We start from the raw sequence: 14198 nt of genomic DNA on the forward strand, positions 1-14198 counted from the left end.
ACGGGAAGACCTGCTGCAGACTCACCGCCAACGGAAGAAGACGGGAAGATCTGCTGCAGGCGGGCTGCCGGAGGGGAACACCAGCCCTGGACGTGCAGAGCTGCCGCCAAAGAAAAAAATGGCGGAGTGCCGTCCGGCAGCACTTCTGCTGCCGCGCACCCCCGGGATCATTTCCCGCACCCCCTAGGGTGCACGCACTCCAGTTTGGAGACCACTGTTCTAAGTGACCAGGGTGCTGGCTTCCAGAGAGCCCAATTTGAAGCTGTTAACAGCACCCTGTCACAGGGACAAATGTAAGTGCAAAAATGGTAGAACATGGGTCCCTCTGGGCTGAGGTGAGCAATAGCACACAGGCAACACGGTAGAACATGGGCCTCTCAAAGCTACTGATAGAATGGTCTTCTATACAGATGGAACACAGGCCCCTTAAAGCAACTGAAAAGCAAACTTTAAAGGCCCTTGGCAGTGGTATCAATTCTGCTGCTCCAGTAAGAGAAACCCCAAAACTTTTTCGTGGTTCATGTCTGTGTTCCAATGCTTAGAGTCAGCTCTTATCCTATCTGGAACAGCTCCTGATTCATAGCAACCAACACCAAAAGGCATGAACCTGTTCCCATACACAAGGACACAAAAAATTACTGTGGAGGAAGAGACAAAGCACAAAGTAACCCACCTATTGGTGACTTCAGACCACCCTTCCAAACTGTTGTTTCACAGTAACTTTGACTAACTATTATTTTATTGGCTCACATCACATCCTTATGGTTTCAATTTATTTTTTGGAAAACCCACCCCGCATTTAATTAGTTTATAGTCCGTTCCAAGTTTTGCTTATCCAGTTTTTTTTTTTTTTGAAGTTTTTATTTTGATGTTTAGCATTTGCCTCAGGAACATCTGGAACCCCTTTATGGAAGCGTATTGTTACTTTTACTGCTTGTGCAGCTTTATTAAATCATCTGAGTATTAATATTGAAAGTGTTCATCTGGGTCTAATTAGGACTACTCTGAGTGATGTGGCAGCTAAATTGTGCCTACGAGCTAATTGTTCAGGGACACAAAGTTCTGAAGGAACTTTTGGTGGGTTTCTTTCTCTTTATTAACAAGTAAAAATAAGTGTAGGTGTTCCTGCCATAATCTCTCTCAGAAAAGATAACGGAATCCATGAAAAACATAGTTTAGGACAATCTCCACAGAATTTTGACTCGTTGCAACATTTCTGGATCTTATTTACATAATTATATTAGACTTTTTTTTTAAACGGATATTTGCATTTATTTCTTCATTTTGCAGTACAAATGACACTGCCAAATAGTTAGTTCCTCCACAGGCACTGGTACAATATTGTCTGGTTAAACAAGCTGGGGCCCTGAGCCTGCAAATCAATATGAACGTGCAGGGTCTGACTGCATGTGGTGTTTTGCAGGACAGGGGCATAAACAAACAACAAACCATTCTTTAGAGAACGTGGTATGCCTGCACACACACACACACTTCAGCAACTATTAAAATTGCACATAGTCCATTCACTCCTCCATTCCAGTATTTACAGTCACAAAACATTGTTTCCAAGCAAACACATAGGGAGCAATGTCCGTTTCAGAGCAACTGCACCTGTATTCCCCCTCTGCGGTCCACAAAGGGCAACTACTTCAGGCTTCCACATGTCACCTCTGCTGGGCAGAGAACCTCATCTCACTTCCTCCTGACCTCCTGGATTTGAAGGCCACAGAGCTCCCTGCCTTGCTCTGTTTAATCCCCAGCAAGCCAGACTGCCTAAAAGGCCAGTGTTTGTGCCTGGCTTTCTTTCCAAGGGCTGTGACCAGTGGATCACCCAATACTATAAGTTATGGCATAGCTTCTTCTAAGCAAGCACATTTATTCTTAAGTAAAAGCATGACAGAGAAAACATGCTAAAACAAAAGGCATGCTAAGAAGTGTGCCAGGTCACCTCTCACTCCAGCCTCAGGCTCTGCTAGGTTTTAGTCCTTCAAAACACAAGTGGATTTTTCCCATGGTTACAAGTTCATGTGGCTTAGATCCAGATCCAAAACCATTTCTTTATACAGCTTTGGCCTTTGATCTTGGCCTTCTGTGACAGACAGGCAGAGAATAACCCTCACCTCAGGGAATAGCTTCAAAAGGCTGGAGTTTTGCATAATCAGAATTATGATAATTTGCATTAATTTCTCTCTTAACACTTATTGTCCCAATTTAGTCTTTTGAACTCCCAGGTCTCACATTTGTCACATCTCCCCACTAGAAATGTTACATACAATCCTGGCCCACAATAATACAAGGAGGTCTTTCAGGGATATTGTGGGGAATTGCCATATCTGTCACAAGCAGAACGTAAACAGGCTAATACATGGACTGAAGTGGGGACTAATGAAATGAACACTGGACTGGAAGCCAGGAGCTCCTGGTTCTGTCACTGGCTATCTTTTATGCCTCAGTTTCACCATCTGTAACAAGAATAATGCTTATCTATCTTGTATGGGTGCAGTAACAGTTTTTGAAGATAGAAAGCACCACACAACTGCTGAGTATTATTACTGATCCACGTTCACAACTCCTATTGACTGTAACAGGGGTTATTCACAGAAATGGCAGTAAATCAAGCATGATCTATTAGTATCTTTCTTAGTAAAAAGATCCAAAAATTCTAAAGGGAGGCCCCCAGACCTTCACACATGGAAACTTTCATTTTCTTTTAATTTTAACCCCATACCTTGTGTGCTTCCTCTCCTTTGCAGACAATGGAGGAACAATCCTCTTCCAGTCTGAGTTTCCCCGGGTGAATATTTGACACAGGCTGGCTCAAGCACTGTCTTGTTCACTGGGCTTCGGGGAGAATATCTGTAAAGAAAAGCACAGAGCCTTCCCACTTGATCTAGCTTTTCAGCATAGCCTGTCACCAACGTTCTAGCTTTGTCTCCTGAGGAAGGCAGTCATCACCCAAATTCTATCTGCATCACGCTCTTCACCTAGATCCACCATGGAGTGCTTGCAATGAGCCCTCCTGCAGCAAAGTTGGGAGCTGGATTTCAATTTCTCCACAGTTGTAGTGACATAGGGCCAGACTCAGTTACACTAACATCACTCCTGTAAACGTGTAAAGGGACCTTAAAGGGGGCATCAAGTATATGTTCATTTATGTAAAATGAGAATCAGACCCAGAGAGAGAGATGAGCTGGTGAGATCCAGACTTGGATCGACTCTTTAAAGCTAAGAGGTGTTTGGAGCCAGGGTTTCAGTTCTGGCCAGTTTTAGGAGGTCCAGTATCAGTGTTCAAAACAGTGTGCTTGGGAGGTTATCCTCAAATCCTGGTCTCACTGAGGTCATCAACAAAATTACCATCGACTTCAATAGGGCCAGGAGCTGGCCCAAAATGCAGAACTCTTTGTATCAGTTTGTACCGAAGTTTTATAGTAACCTTGCCCATCTGCTTGGTTTGATCCCCCCACCCCTCCCAAATTCCCATCTCACAGCCACAATGCTGCTTCTTGGAGACATCCTTGCTGTGTGGCATTTTGACTCTTTCATAGGTCAATTAAAAAAAAAATTCCTCTTCCCAGCCTACGGAATCAACAGATTTGTCTACTCCAGCCAGGCTTCCTTCTTGGTTGTGAACACTGGTCTCAGATCCGAAGCCACGGAAGCTTGTAAATGGTTTATTTCTGTGTTTAAGGGTCCCAAGTGTTCTTTTATTGATGCACGTCAGAGGGGCAGCAGTGCTGATGGAAGGATCACACTAGGCACACGAGATGATGTTAGAGCAGCCTGCATGCCTTAGATTTGGGAAGCAAGGAAGCTAAAATCCTTTAATGCCATGAGGCATCTTTCCACTCCCTCTCTAATTTACAGATTGTCTTTGGGGTTTTCTCCCCCAGGTGCAGGTTACCTGTGTTTAGACAACAGGATGCCTGTGAGTTCACTAGTGGATAACTGGTCTACACTAGTGGATAACTGGTCTACACTAGGGGGGGATCGATCTAAGATACGCAACTTCAGCTACGAGAATAGCGTAGCTGAAGTCAACATATCTTAGATCGACTTAGAATCACCTACTTTGCACCCTCGCGGTGCGGGATCGACAGCCGCCACTCCGTCGACTCTGCTTCCGCCTCTTGCCATGGTGGAGTTCCGGAGTCGACAGCAGAGCAATCAGGGATTGATTTATCGCGTCTACACTAGATGTGATAAATCAATCCCCAATAGATCGATCGCTATCCGCCGATCCAGCGGGTAGTGTAGACGTGGAACATCCAAGGCTAAGTACTTTCCCCAGATGTGTGTCAATAGGAAACTCTGACACACATCCCAGGGCAGAATTTGACTTTTTCATAGAATAAACTTTAGATAATTAATGATGGAAAACTTTGAACTCCATACGACCCAGATGAAGAGGACACAAAGATACTGGAGAAGGATGACTATTCTCAACTGAGGCACTCAGTTACCACAGTGATGGGTGTGATATCAATTCCTAGAGAGAATGTTATTACACTGGATTTTTGGCACTGCTATCCAAAATATAAAGTGACAATAACTAAGATACTTGGGGCCACATTTTCAGGAGCTCGGAGTTAGGCACTGAAGAGAAGAGGTAGGATGCCCAAAGTGCTCAGCAGCTGGAAGATGCAATTGATAGGGACTGCACTGAGGATGCCTTATTGAGAACAGTGGCGGCTGTAGGGTGATCAGTATAGTTGAGTACCTGGTCACTTCATGCAGGTGCCTAAATATGAGCCCTTTGGAGAAATCTGGATACAAAGCACATTCTGCCTGGGGTACTTTAATACAGACAACCCAAGCAACCGAAAATTAGGACTCCGTATATATTAACTGGCCTTTTATTTTGCTATGGTCTGCTACTGGATTTTTTGCCATGTGTGATAAGATTAAAAGGAACAAATCCTTTCTCTGACACAGCAAAATAAGGCACAATATCCTCGTGAGTACAACTGCGGCATCCCCCGCTAACATACCGTAGGGCTGGTGGCATTGGTGCTTCTTTTAGAGAGTTCCTGAAGTTTTTGCTACAAAGTTCTTAATTCACTGACACTTGGCATTCAAAGACCTGATCCTGAAAATCCGTACTCCTGTGAGGAGTTAGGCAACTTAGGCAAGAGGTACCTTTGAGATCAGTGGGACGGCTCATGTGAGTAGGACCTAGCTAGGTGAGTGGGAGTTTGCAGGATTGGGGCTTTATTTTGAAACTTAAGTTTCAGACTAGCCCTTTGTAACAATAAACACGTGAACACAGGCCAAAGTTTTCAAATCTGGGTGCCTAAAGTTAGGCTCCTAAATTAGAGTGTCCTGATTTTCAAAGGCTAAGATTTTCAGAGTCACGTAGGGGATTTGGAAACCCATTACCCATGAAAATTAATGGGATGTTAATATTAAGGCTATAAAGCCAATCACTGTCACAGCAGAACCAGGCAGAGTAGGGTTTTACTGGGAATTGGGTGTCCAAATCTCTTTGGTAGTTTTGAAAATCTCATTGTGAAGTGGAGAGAGCTGACAGCTCTCATCGAAATCAGTGAGGATTTTAGATACTCAGAGCCTTTGCAAATCAGGCTGCTTTAATTCGATGCCTACATTTGGGCCATTTTTTTAAAACACTTCCTTGATGGCTCTTTTGGTTGCTTTTTTAAAATAAAAAAACCGGCTTTCCAACAGGAAGTTTAAATTTAGCTGAGATTTATTCCTTAACCTAAAATAGTTCCTTCAGCTCTGGTACAAAAATAAATAGGATTTTGTACCCATGCCATATACACAGCAGCTACTGCACGCCTGCTGAAATTATTTCTTCATTATGGTGTGTTTAGAATAAGGACTCTCTACACAACAGTAACCTGTGCTGCGGAAAGTGCCACGCAACAAACCAAAGGCTTTAAATGAGAGGCGGGCTCTCCCCTTGAAAAGTTTGGGTCCAGAGTGACATCCAGAAACCCCTCCCCCAAAGTTCAGCATTGTTCAGAAGAGAGGTTTTGGGCTGGCCCATTAGAAGGGTCAGAGACACGAGCTAATTTCAGATTCAGACCAACATTTCCAATCTCCTCATCCTGTCCCTAAGTTCAGGGGCATTTGGAAGAAAGGCTGTGATTCACTCTTATCTCTCAACACCCATTAAAGGGAAAACAACCCTGATCTTTAGCTCCACTATAGCGCTTCTCCTCTGCAGACCTCAAAGCATTTTATAAAGGAATTTTCTTTGTCTCCATTTTACAGATGGAGTAACAGAGGTGAAGTGATCACGGTCAAGGTCACACAGGAGCAGGGGTGAACATAGCATCCCAATTAAATCCGTGCATTATACTAAATCCAGTGTAACCGCTGTGTAAAAACAATAAAAGTACAAAGAGAGGATGACACAATGACAGTGCTGGGGGTGGGGGTGTGGTCTGGTGGTAGGCCCAGCCTCCAGTGCAGGGCCTGCTCTGCTTTGCAGGGCCAGTCCCAGTTACGCAAGGCAGTGAGAGACACCCCACCCAAGATGTGATGGGGAACGTGGCTCCACTCAGCATCTGTTCCCAGCTGCTCAGAAACTCCCTGCCATGAGCCCAGTGCCCTGCTCCGTGTCCCTGTCGCCTGGAGACTGGGACACACCGAGTCCCATGGCACTCCCTCTGGCAGATTTTGCCCTTTGGGCCTCTGTAGAGACTTTGACATCATTATGCAGCAATGTGGCCAGGAGTAGCGCCACCATGGCCCGGGCTATGGAGCCAAGTGCAGCTTCTTGTGCAAAGGAGGAAATTAAGCTGCCTGTTCCCATGCTGGGTGTTTTTGCACCCTTGGATTTCTGATTTCTGTGGGTGTATTGGAATCCATGAACCTCCAATAAAGTATGTCCCGCCCCCACTGCCTAGTGGGTCAGTGGCAGAGCCAGGAATAGAACCCATGTCTCCTAATTCTCAGTCCAGTGCAGTATCCACTGGACTACCCTATCTTCGGTAGCTCAGAATTTTCAGCTTTGAAATAAGCACTCTCCAGCAGGACCTGCTTCCTTGGTGCTCATGTAACTGCAACTGCTGTCTGAACTCTGGCCTAATACACTTGACCTAAGAGTTCAGCAAAGGAAAATGATAAACAAGCGCACTTACAAACAGCAGAGTCAGCTTGGGCTTGTGTGCAAGGTTCCCTCTCCCCTCCTGTGGTTATGTGAATCACACATTTTTTTTCCCATAGGCAAACTAAGTGCCAGCTAAGACTCGAGACAAGAATGACAAAGAAAATGGATAACTCAAAGGCTTTGTTTCTGTTTGCAGCATGTTCTGCCGGGGCACGAAGAAATCTGAAGACCAACTTGTGTAAATGGTGTGACTCCACCTCCCCAGTGTGTGGGGAAAAGGTGTGCTACAGCAACTGTCATTTGAACTCCTATTGTGAGAGTCCATATGAAATCTGTGTGGCCATATGGTAAGCAACAACCCTATTACCAAGGTGCTTTCGGTATGTGACACGAAGCGGGGATTTTCCCTTGTTATGTTGTATGGCAGTCTTACTCTTGAGCCTATATGAATTTTACTGTTTTGCATGAATACTGTGTGCCTCAGTTTCTCTGTGTATTGCACCAATGTGGTGGGATAAGGGTGTGTGACTTTGAGACCCTCGAGGGCAGGCGATGCTGCTCCAGCTGCATTGACCTTTGTACTCTGAGACCCAGGAGAGGGATGCAACCAGGTGATGACCAGGTGACACTTTGCCTGGGAAGCAAGACAAAGACGAGGAGGAGGAGCATCAGGTGTGTCAGAGGTCGGGAGCATCAGGCATGTCAGAGGTCAGGTTGCTGGAACCTGGGTAGCCTGCTTGCGGGGACTGGAAGAGGGGGAGTCCGGCCCAGGGTCCCCCAAGATGAACTTGAATGAACGTCACTGATTTCTGTGCTAACAAACTCTGTTCTACGCTGTGTTGTTGTCGACTAATAAACCTTCCAGTTTACACTGGTTGAGAGTCACTGCTAACTGCAGAGTTGGGGTGCAGGGCCCTCTGGCTTCCCCAGGAACCCTGCATGGCGAGACTCACTGCGGGAAGCGCACGGTTTGGAAAGGGACGCTGCATGCTCCAAGGTCAGACCTAGGAAGGTGGAAGCTTCTTGCCCAGGTGACCATATGCTCAGAAAGAGGAGGCAGCATGCTCCCACAGAGTCCTGGCTAGCTTCCCACGGAGCAGTTCCAGAGCATTGGCCCAATGAGTCCCTGACAGTACGGCAAAAAGTATCTGAATTCTTTACAGAGCAAAAGAAGGACCAGTGTGAAATGATTGCTTTTTAGCATGCTACACATATTATATACACACACAGGACACATTCTCCATTAATAATCTTCCCCACCTACCTCCCTGCTCTGATTCATTCCACTGTATTCACAATTGCAATTTGCACGGATACAATTTGAGACTTTCAAATGCACTATATATGAAATTTCTCTACATTCAAGTTTACTATTGGCCAAATCCTGCAACCTTACTCCAGCAGGGCTGCCATGAATTTAACCTTGCAAGCAAGTTCCATGGGGCCAGATCCTCAAATCCTTCCTCACAGCCTGATATGTCAAACTCTTACTTTTGTGGACAGTCTTCGTTCACATTAGAAGACACCGAATAATTCAGTCATGGCTTTAGCTCTTGGAATAATGCAGCCATCACAAACTAATATCAATCAAACCTCTGCAGCGTGGGGCACAGGTCACTTGCTGGAGGATTCTCTGCACCTTGAAGTCTTTAAACCACGATTTGCGGACTTCAATCGCTCAGACATAGGTGAGAGGTTTGTTACAGGAGTGGGTAGGTGAGATTCTGTGGCCTGCGTTGTGCAGGACGTCAGACTAGATGATCATAATGGTCCCTTCTGACCTTAATATTTATGAGTCTATGCCCTCCTACATGGTCAGATATTTCACGTTTGATGGCTATATGGACAGATACAGACTTTACATAACAGAATGTAAAAGTGCCTGGAGCCAGTGCCATAACACTCGGCAGAAATTGTAGCCCTGCACCCAGACAGAGGATCCAATGGTCCCTTATGACCTTGGAACCTATGAATCTCCTATTCACGATATAGGGAAATGCAGTGATTGGCTGGGTCAGTCAACCTGTAGTTTCATATTAGCTAGCAGGTTGAGATGAAGGCTATGGGGAGCCTAGAATTTATCTCAACCTGCTAATTAGTGTCAAAGCTGCAAATTGCTTAGTCTTCACTATGGTTTTCCCTTCAGTTACCATGTGTTAGCTAACACGAGGTAAACACACACCTTTTTTCTAAGTGAAGACAAGACCTTAAAGTCTGAAAACAAAACTGAGTCTCTCTCTGGGAAACAGTAACCCTGAGACATTTCATTGGCTCTATCAGGAGAAGCCCACAGTTGCCGGAGAAACCAAAACACCACCATTAATTGTCTCACATGGAATCAGACCGTAAATCCTTTGCAAATCACTCATCTTGTCTGGTGAGGAAGTCACCTAGTGGCCACAGGATAACAGATCCTTGTTAATAAATCACTAAGGAAGAGGTATGTTTCTGTGAGCTGTGACAGAGTCGGAGGTATGAAAGCCTGTCACCACACAGCCTCACCTTTCTTTCCTCCTCATCAGCATCCTCACTTGCCAGAAGTTGTTAGCACTTTATCTTATCCTGCGCTGGCAAGCTGTTAGTCTGCCACAGAGGATACAGGTTTCAGAGGAACAGCCGTGTTAGTCTGTATTCGCAAAAAGAAAAGGAGTACTTGTGGCACCTTAGAGACTAACCAATTTATTTGAGCATGAGCTTTCGTGAGCTACAGCTCACTTCATCAGATGTTTACCGTGGAAACTGCAGCAGACTTTATATACACACAGAAATCATGAAACAATACCTCCTCCCACCCCACTGTCCTGCTGGTAATAGCTTATCTAAAGTGATCAACAGGTGGGCCATTTCCAGCACAAATCCAGGTTTTCTCACCCTCCACCCCCCCACACAAATTCACTCTCCTGCTGGTGCTAGCCCATCCAAAGTGACAACTCTTTACATAATCAAGTCGGGCTATTTCCTGCATAGATCAAGGTTTTCTCACATCCCCCCCACCCCCATACACACACAAACTCACTCTCCTGCTGGTAATAGCTCATCTAAACTGACCATTCTCCAGGTTTAAATCCAAGTTAAACCAGAACATCTGGGGGGGGGGGGTAGGAAAAAACAAGAGGAAACAGGCTACCTTGCATAATGACTTAGCCACTCCCAGTCTCTATTTAAGCCTAAATTAATAGTATCCAATTTGCAAATGAATTCCAATTCAGCAGTTTCTCGCTGGAGTCTGGATTTGAAGTTTTTTTGTTTTAAGATAGCGACCTTCATGTCTGTGATTGCGTGACCAGAGAGATTGAAGTGTTCTCCGACTGGTTTATGAATGTTATAATTCTTGACATCTGATTTGTGTCCATTTATTCTTTTACGTAGAGACTGTCCAGTTTGACCAATGTACATGGCAGAGGGGCATTGCTGGCACATGATGGCATAGATCACATTGGTGGATGTGCAGGTGAACGAGCCTCTGATAGTGTGGCTGATGTTATTAGGCCCTGTGATGGTGTCCCCTGAATAGATATGTGGGCACAATTGGCAACGGGCTTTGTTGCAAGGATAAGTTCCTGGGTTAGTGGTTCTGTTGTGTGGTATGTGGTTGTTGGTGAGTATTTGCTTCAGGTTGCGGGGCTGTCTGTAGGCAAGGACTGGCCTGTCTCCCAAGACTTGTGAGAGTGTTGGGTCATCCTTTAGGATAGGTTGTAGATCCTTAATAATGCGTTGGAGGGGTTTTAGTTGGGGGCTGAAGGTGACGGCTAGTGGCGTTCTGTTATTTTCTTTGTTAGGCCTGTCCTGTAGTAGGTAACTTCTGGGAACTCTTCTGGCTCTATCAATCTGTTTCTTTACTTCTGCAGGTGGGTATTGTAGTTGTAAGAAAGCTTGACAGAGATCTTGTAGGTGTTTGTCTCTGTCTGAGGGGTTGGAGCAAATGCGGTTGTATCGCAGAGCTTGGCTGTAGACGATGGATCGTGTGGTGTGGTCAGGGTGAAAGCTGGAGGCATGCAGGTAGGAATAGCGGTCAGTAGGTTTACGGTATAGGGTGGTGTTTATGTGGCCATTGTTTATTAGCACTGTAGTGTCCAGGAAGTGGATCTCTTGTGTGGACTGGACCAGGCTGAGGTTGGTGGTGGGATGGAAATTGTTGAAATCATGGTGGAATTCCTCAAGGGCTTCTTTTCCATGGGTCCAGATGATGAAGATGTCATCAATATAGCGCAAGTAGAGTAGGGGCTTTAGGGGACGAGAGCTGAGGAAGCGTTGTTCTAAATCAGCCATAAAAATGTTGGCATACTGTGGGGCCATGCGGGTACCCATAGCAGTGCTGCTGATCTGAAGGTATACATTGTCCCCAAATGTGAAATAGTTATGGGTAAGGACAAAGTCACAAAGTTCAGCCACCAGGTTAGCTGTGACATTATCGGGGATAGTGTTCTTGACGGCTTGTAGTCCATCTTTGTGTGGAATGTTGGTGTAGAGGGCTTCTACATCCATAGTAGCCAGGATGGTGTTATCAGGAAGATCACCGATGGATTGAAGTTTCCTCAGGAAGTCAGTGGTGTCTCGAAGGTAGCTGGGAGTGCTGGTAGCGTAGGGCCTGAGGAGGGAGTCTACATAGCCAGACAATCCTGCTGTCAGGGTGCCAATGCCTGAGATGATGGGGCGCCCAGGATTTCCAGGTTTATGGATCTTGGGTAGTAGATAGAATATCCCAGGTCGGGGTTCCAGGGGTGTGTCTGTGCGGATTTGATCTTGTGCTTTTTCAGGAAGTTTCTTGAGCAAATGCTGTAGTTGCTTTTGGTAACTCTCAGTGGGATCATAGGGTAATGGCTTGTAGAAACTCGTGTTGGAGAGCTGCCGAGCAGCCTCTTGTTCATATTCCGACCTATTCATGATGACAACAGCACCTCCTTTGTCAGCCTTTTTGATTATGATGTCAGAGTTGTTTCTGAGGCTGTGGATGGCATTGCGTTCCGCATGGCTGAGGTTATGGGGCAAGTGATGCTGCTTTTCCACAATTTCAGCCCGTGCACGTCGGCGGAAGCACTCTATGTAGAAGTCCAGTCTGCTGTTTCGACCTTCAGGAGGAGTCCATCTAGAATCCCTCTTTCTGTAGTGTTGGCAGGGAGACCTCTGTGGATTAGTATGTTGTTCAGAGGTATTTTGGAAATATTCCTTGAGACGGAGACGTCGAAAATAGGATTCTAGGTCACCACAGAACTGTATCATGTTCGTGGGGGTGGAGGGGCAGAAGGAGAGGCCCCGAGATAGAACAGCTGCTTCTGCTGGGCTGAGAGTATAGTTGGATAGGTTAACAATATTGCTAGGTGGGGTGAGGGAACCATTGCTGTGGCCCCTTGTAGCATGTAGTAGTTTAGAAAGTTTAGTGTCTTTTTTCTTTTGTAGAGAAGCAAAGTGTGCGTTGATCTGTTTTGTGAAGCTCAGATTTCCTGTGTGAAGACCCCCCAGAAGACATTGATCTCTCAGGGGCCAATCAACTGAAGTCAATACAGACTCCTACTGACTAGAGTGGGCTTTAGATCCCATCTTCTGTTGACAAAGGAACATTTAAGTGACCTTTCCTCATCTTTTGTTTGGTACCCAGCTTTACATCAATAGTGTTTTCTCCCGTATGCTCCAGATGTAAGTGACAAGTTCACCCCCAAAATACAATCTTGTTCTCAGTGACCCAGAAGGAAGATCATTATTGTAACTTTCAGAATTATTTCCCTCAAGGTTATTGGGGGCCTCCTTGATGTGCTAGGTCAGGTGTCCTTTGGCATTCAGATTTCAGGATTGTAGTTCAGTTTTCCACATAGGCTAGTGGTTAAAAAGAGCAGATCTGGGTTCTATCCCTGGCTCTACCACTGACTTTGAGATGTTGAACAAGTCATGGAACCTCTTTGTACCTCATTTACCCCACTTTGCGATCCCAGGATGGGAGATGCTTGCGAGTGCAGAACATCATGAGTGCAAAGGTAATTATGTTTATAGTTTCTTTATGCACAGGAACTCCCAGGATGCATGTCCTAGCCTCGTTTTTTCTAGGTCTCCATATAGTTTCCAATGCCTTGATGCCTGAAATCTGTTTATTAGTAAACACAGATTGCCATAGAGCAGCAGCCCAGTCCAAACCCAATGAAGCAAATGGGCTTTGAAACAGGCATTCGGGCTCTTAGAAGCACATTGCACTCACCCACTCTGGAGAGATGTGTGGTGGGTACCTTCAGTCTCCACCCCCCCCGAGTGGGGAAAGCATCCACCTGACAACTTGCCCATTGCAGGGTTTCTTTGCCACTCTTGGTGCTGAGCATGGCAGAGGCCCATCTGAAAGAGTTACCTGCTCACAGTCCTAGCAGCGGTAAATGTGACATGGAAAAAGCGCCTGTTTTCACTGGAGATTGTGGCACGGTTACCTCAGTGACTCTCGGGGGCTGGCTTTGCTTTGGCTTTTCATTTCCTTCCAAATTTGTGTTCTTGACGTGCTGATAAAAGCTGGTTTTGAAAGAAAAACTCCAGAGCCCAAAGAAAACACGACGACTCAGTTTCGCGGTTAAGCTCTTCCCCCTGGAGATCGTTGTTAGTGCTCTCTGCAAAGCGCCAGGGACACACATCTAATTCTGGAATGCTGCTTTCACAGTTACTAACAGGAAACCATTCTATTAGCTGTGAAATAGATATGGCTCGATACAGCACACACACATGCGCCACCCATTAGAGCTGGAACAATCTCCCAGTTAATAGCTGCCAAGCGCCCACCCTCCGCTCCTTAAAAAAAAGTCTGAGGCCTTATGAGGCACTCCAGCTGTAAAGACCATATAGCAGAGTACCCCCATGGAGCGGGGCTACTATTGCCATTCATGTTACTCACCATCCAGCCCTGTGTACATCTGTGGTGCTATACAAAGGACGCTATTTTGCGCTTTGAGAGCACCGGCTATCTGAGGATCTCAGGGAGCTTTACTGACATTTAGTTCACAATACCCATGAGATGAAATGAAGTACAGACGCACAGAGAATTTAAGTATCCAGATCACACAGGGAGTCTGTGGCAGAGCCAGGAATATTGTTCTGGTCTCCTGACTCCCATTCCTGTGTCTCAGCCCCAAGACCATGTTTCTGACCCTTATAA

The 14198-nt window shown here is 45.7% G+C and overlaps 1 protein-coding gene across 3 annotated transcripts in view; it reads left to right on the forward strand.

The window, feature by feature from the left end:
* The window catches only part of LOC140895462 (TGF-beta receptor type-2), an 84923-nt gene that overhangs the window by 28736 nt on the left and 41989 nt on the right, over positions 1-14198 (forward strand). For 2 of the 3 annotated variants that reach the window (XM_073305185.2, XM_073305186.2), the window contains exon 2: positions 7272-7422. The exons of the other annotated variant lie outside the window; for it this stretch is intronic. In XM_073305185.2, coding sequence (XP_073161286.1) covers positions 7272-7422 — 151 coding nt within the window. The remainder of the gene's footprint in view (positions 1-7271; positions 7423-14198) is intronic. 3 annotated transcript variants of the gene reach the window in all.

Source organism: Lepidochelys kempii, chromosome 11, assembly GCF_965140285.1.
Source record: "Lepidochelys kempii isolate rLepKem1 chromosome 11, rLepKem1.hap1, whole genome shotgun sequence".
Taxonomy (NCBI): Eukaryota; Metazoa; Chordata; order Testudines; family Cheloniidae; genus Lepidochelys; species Lepidochelys kempii.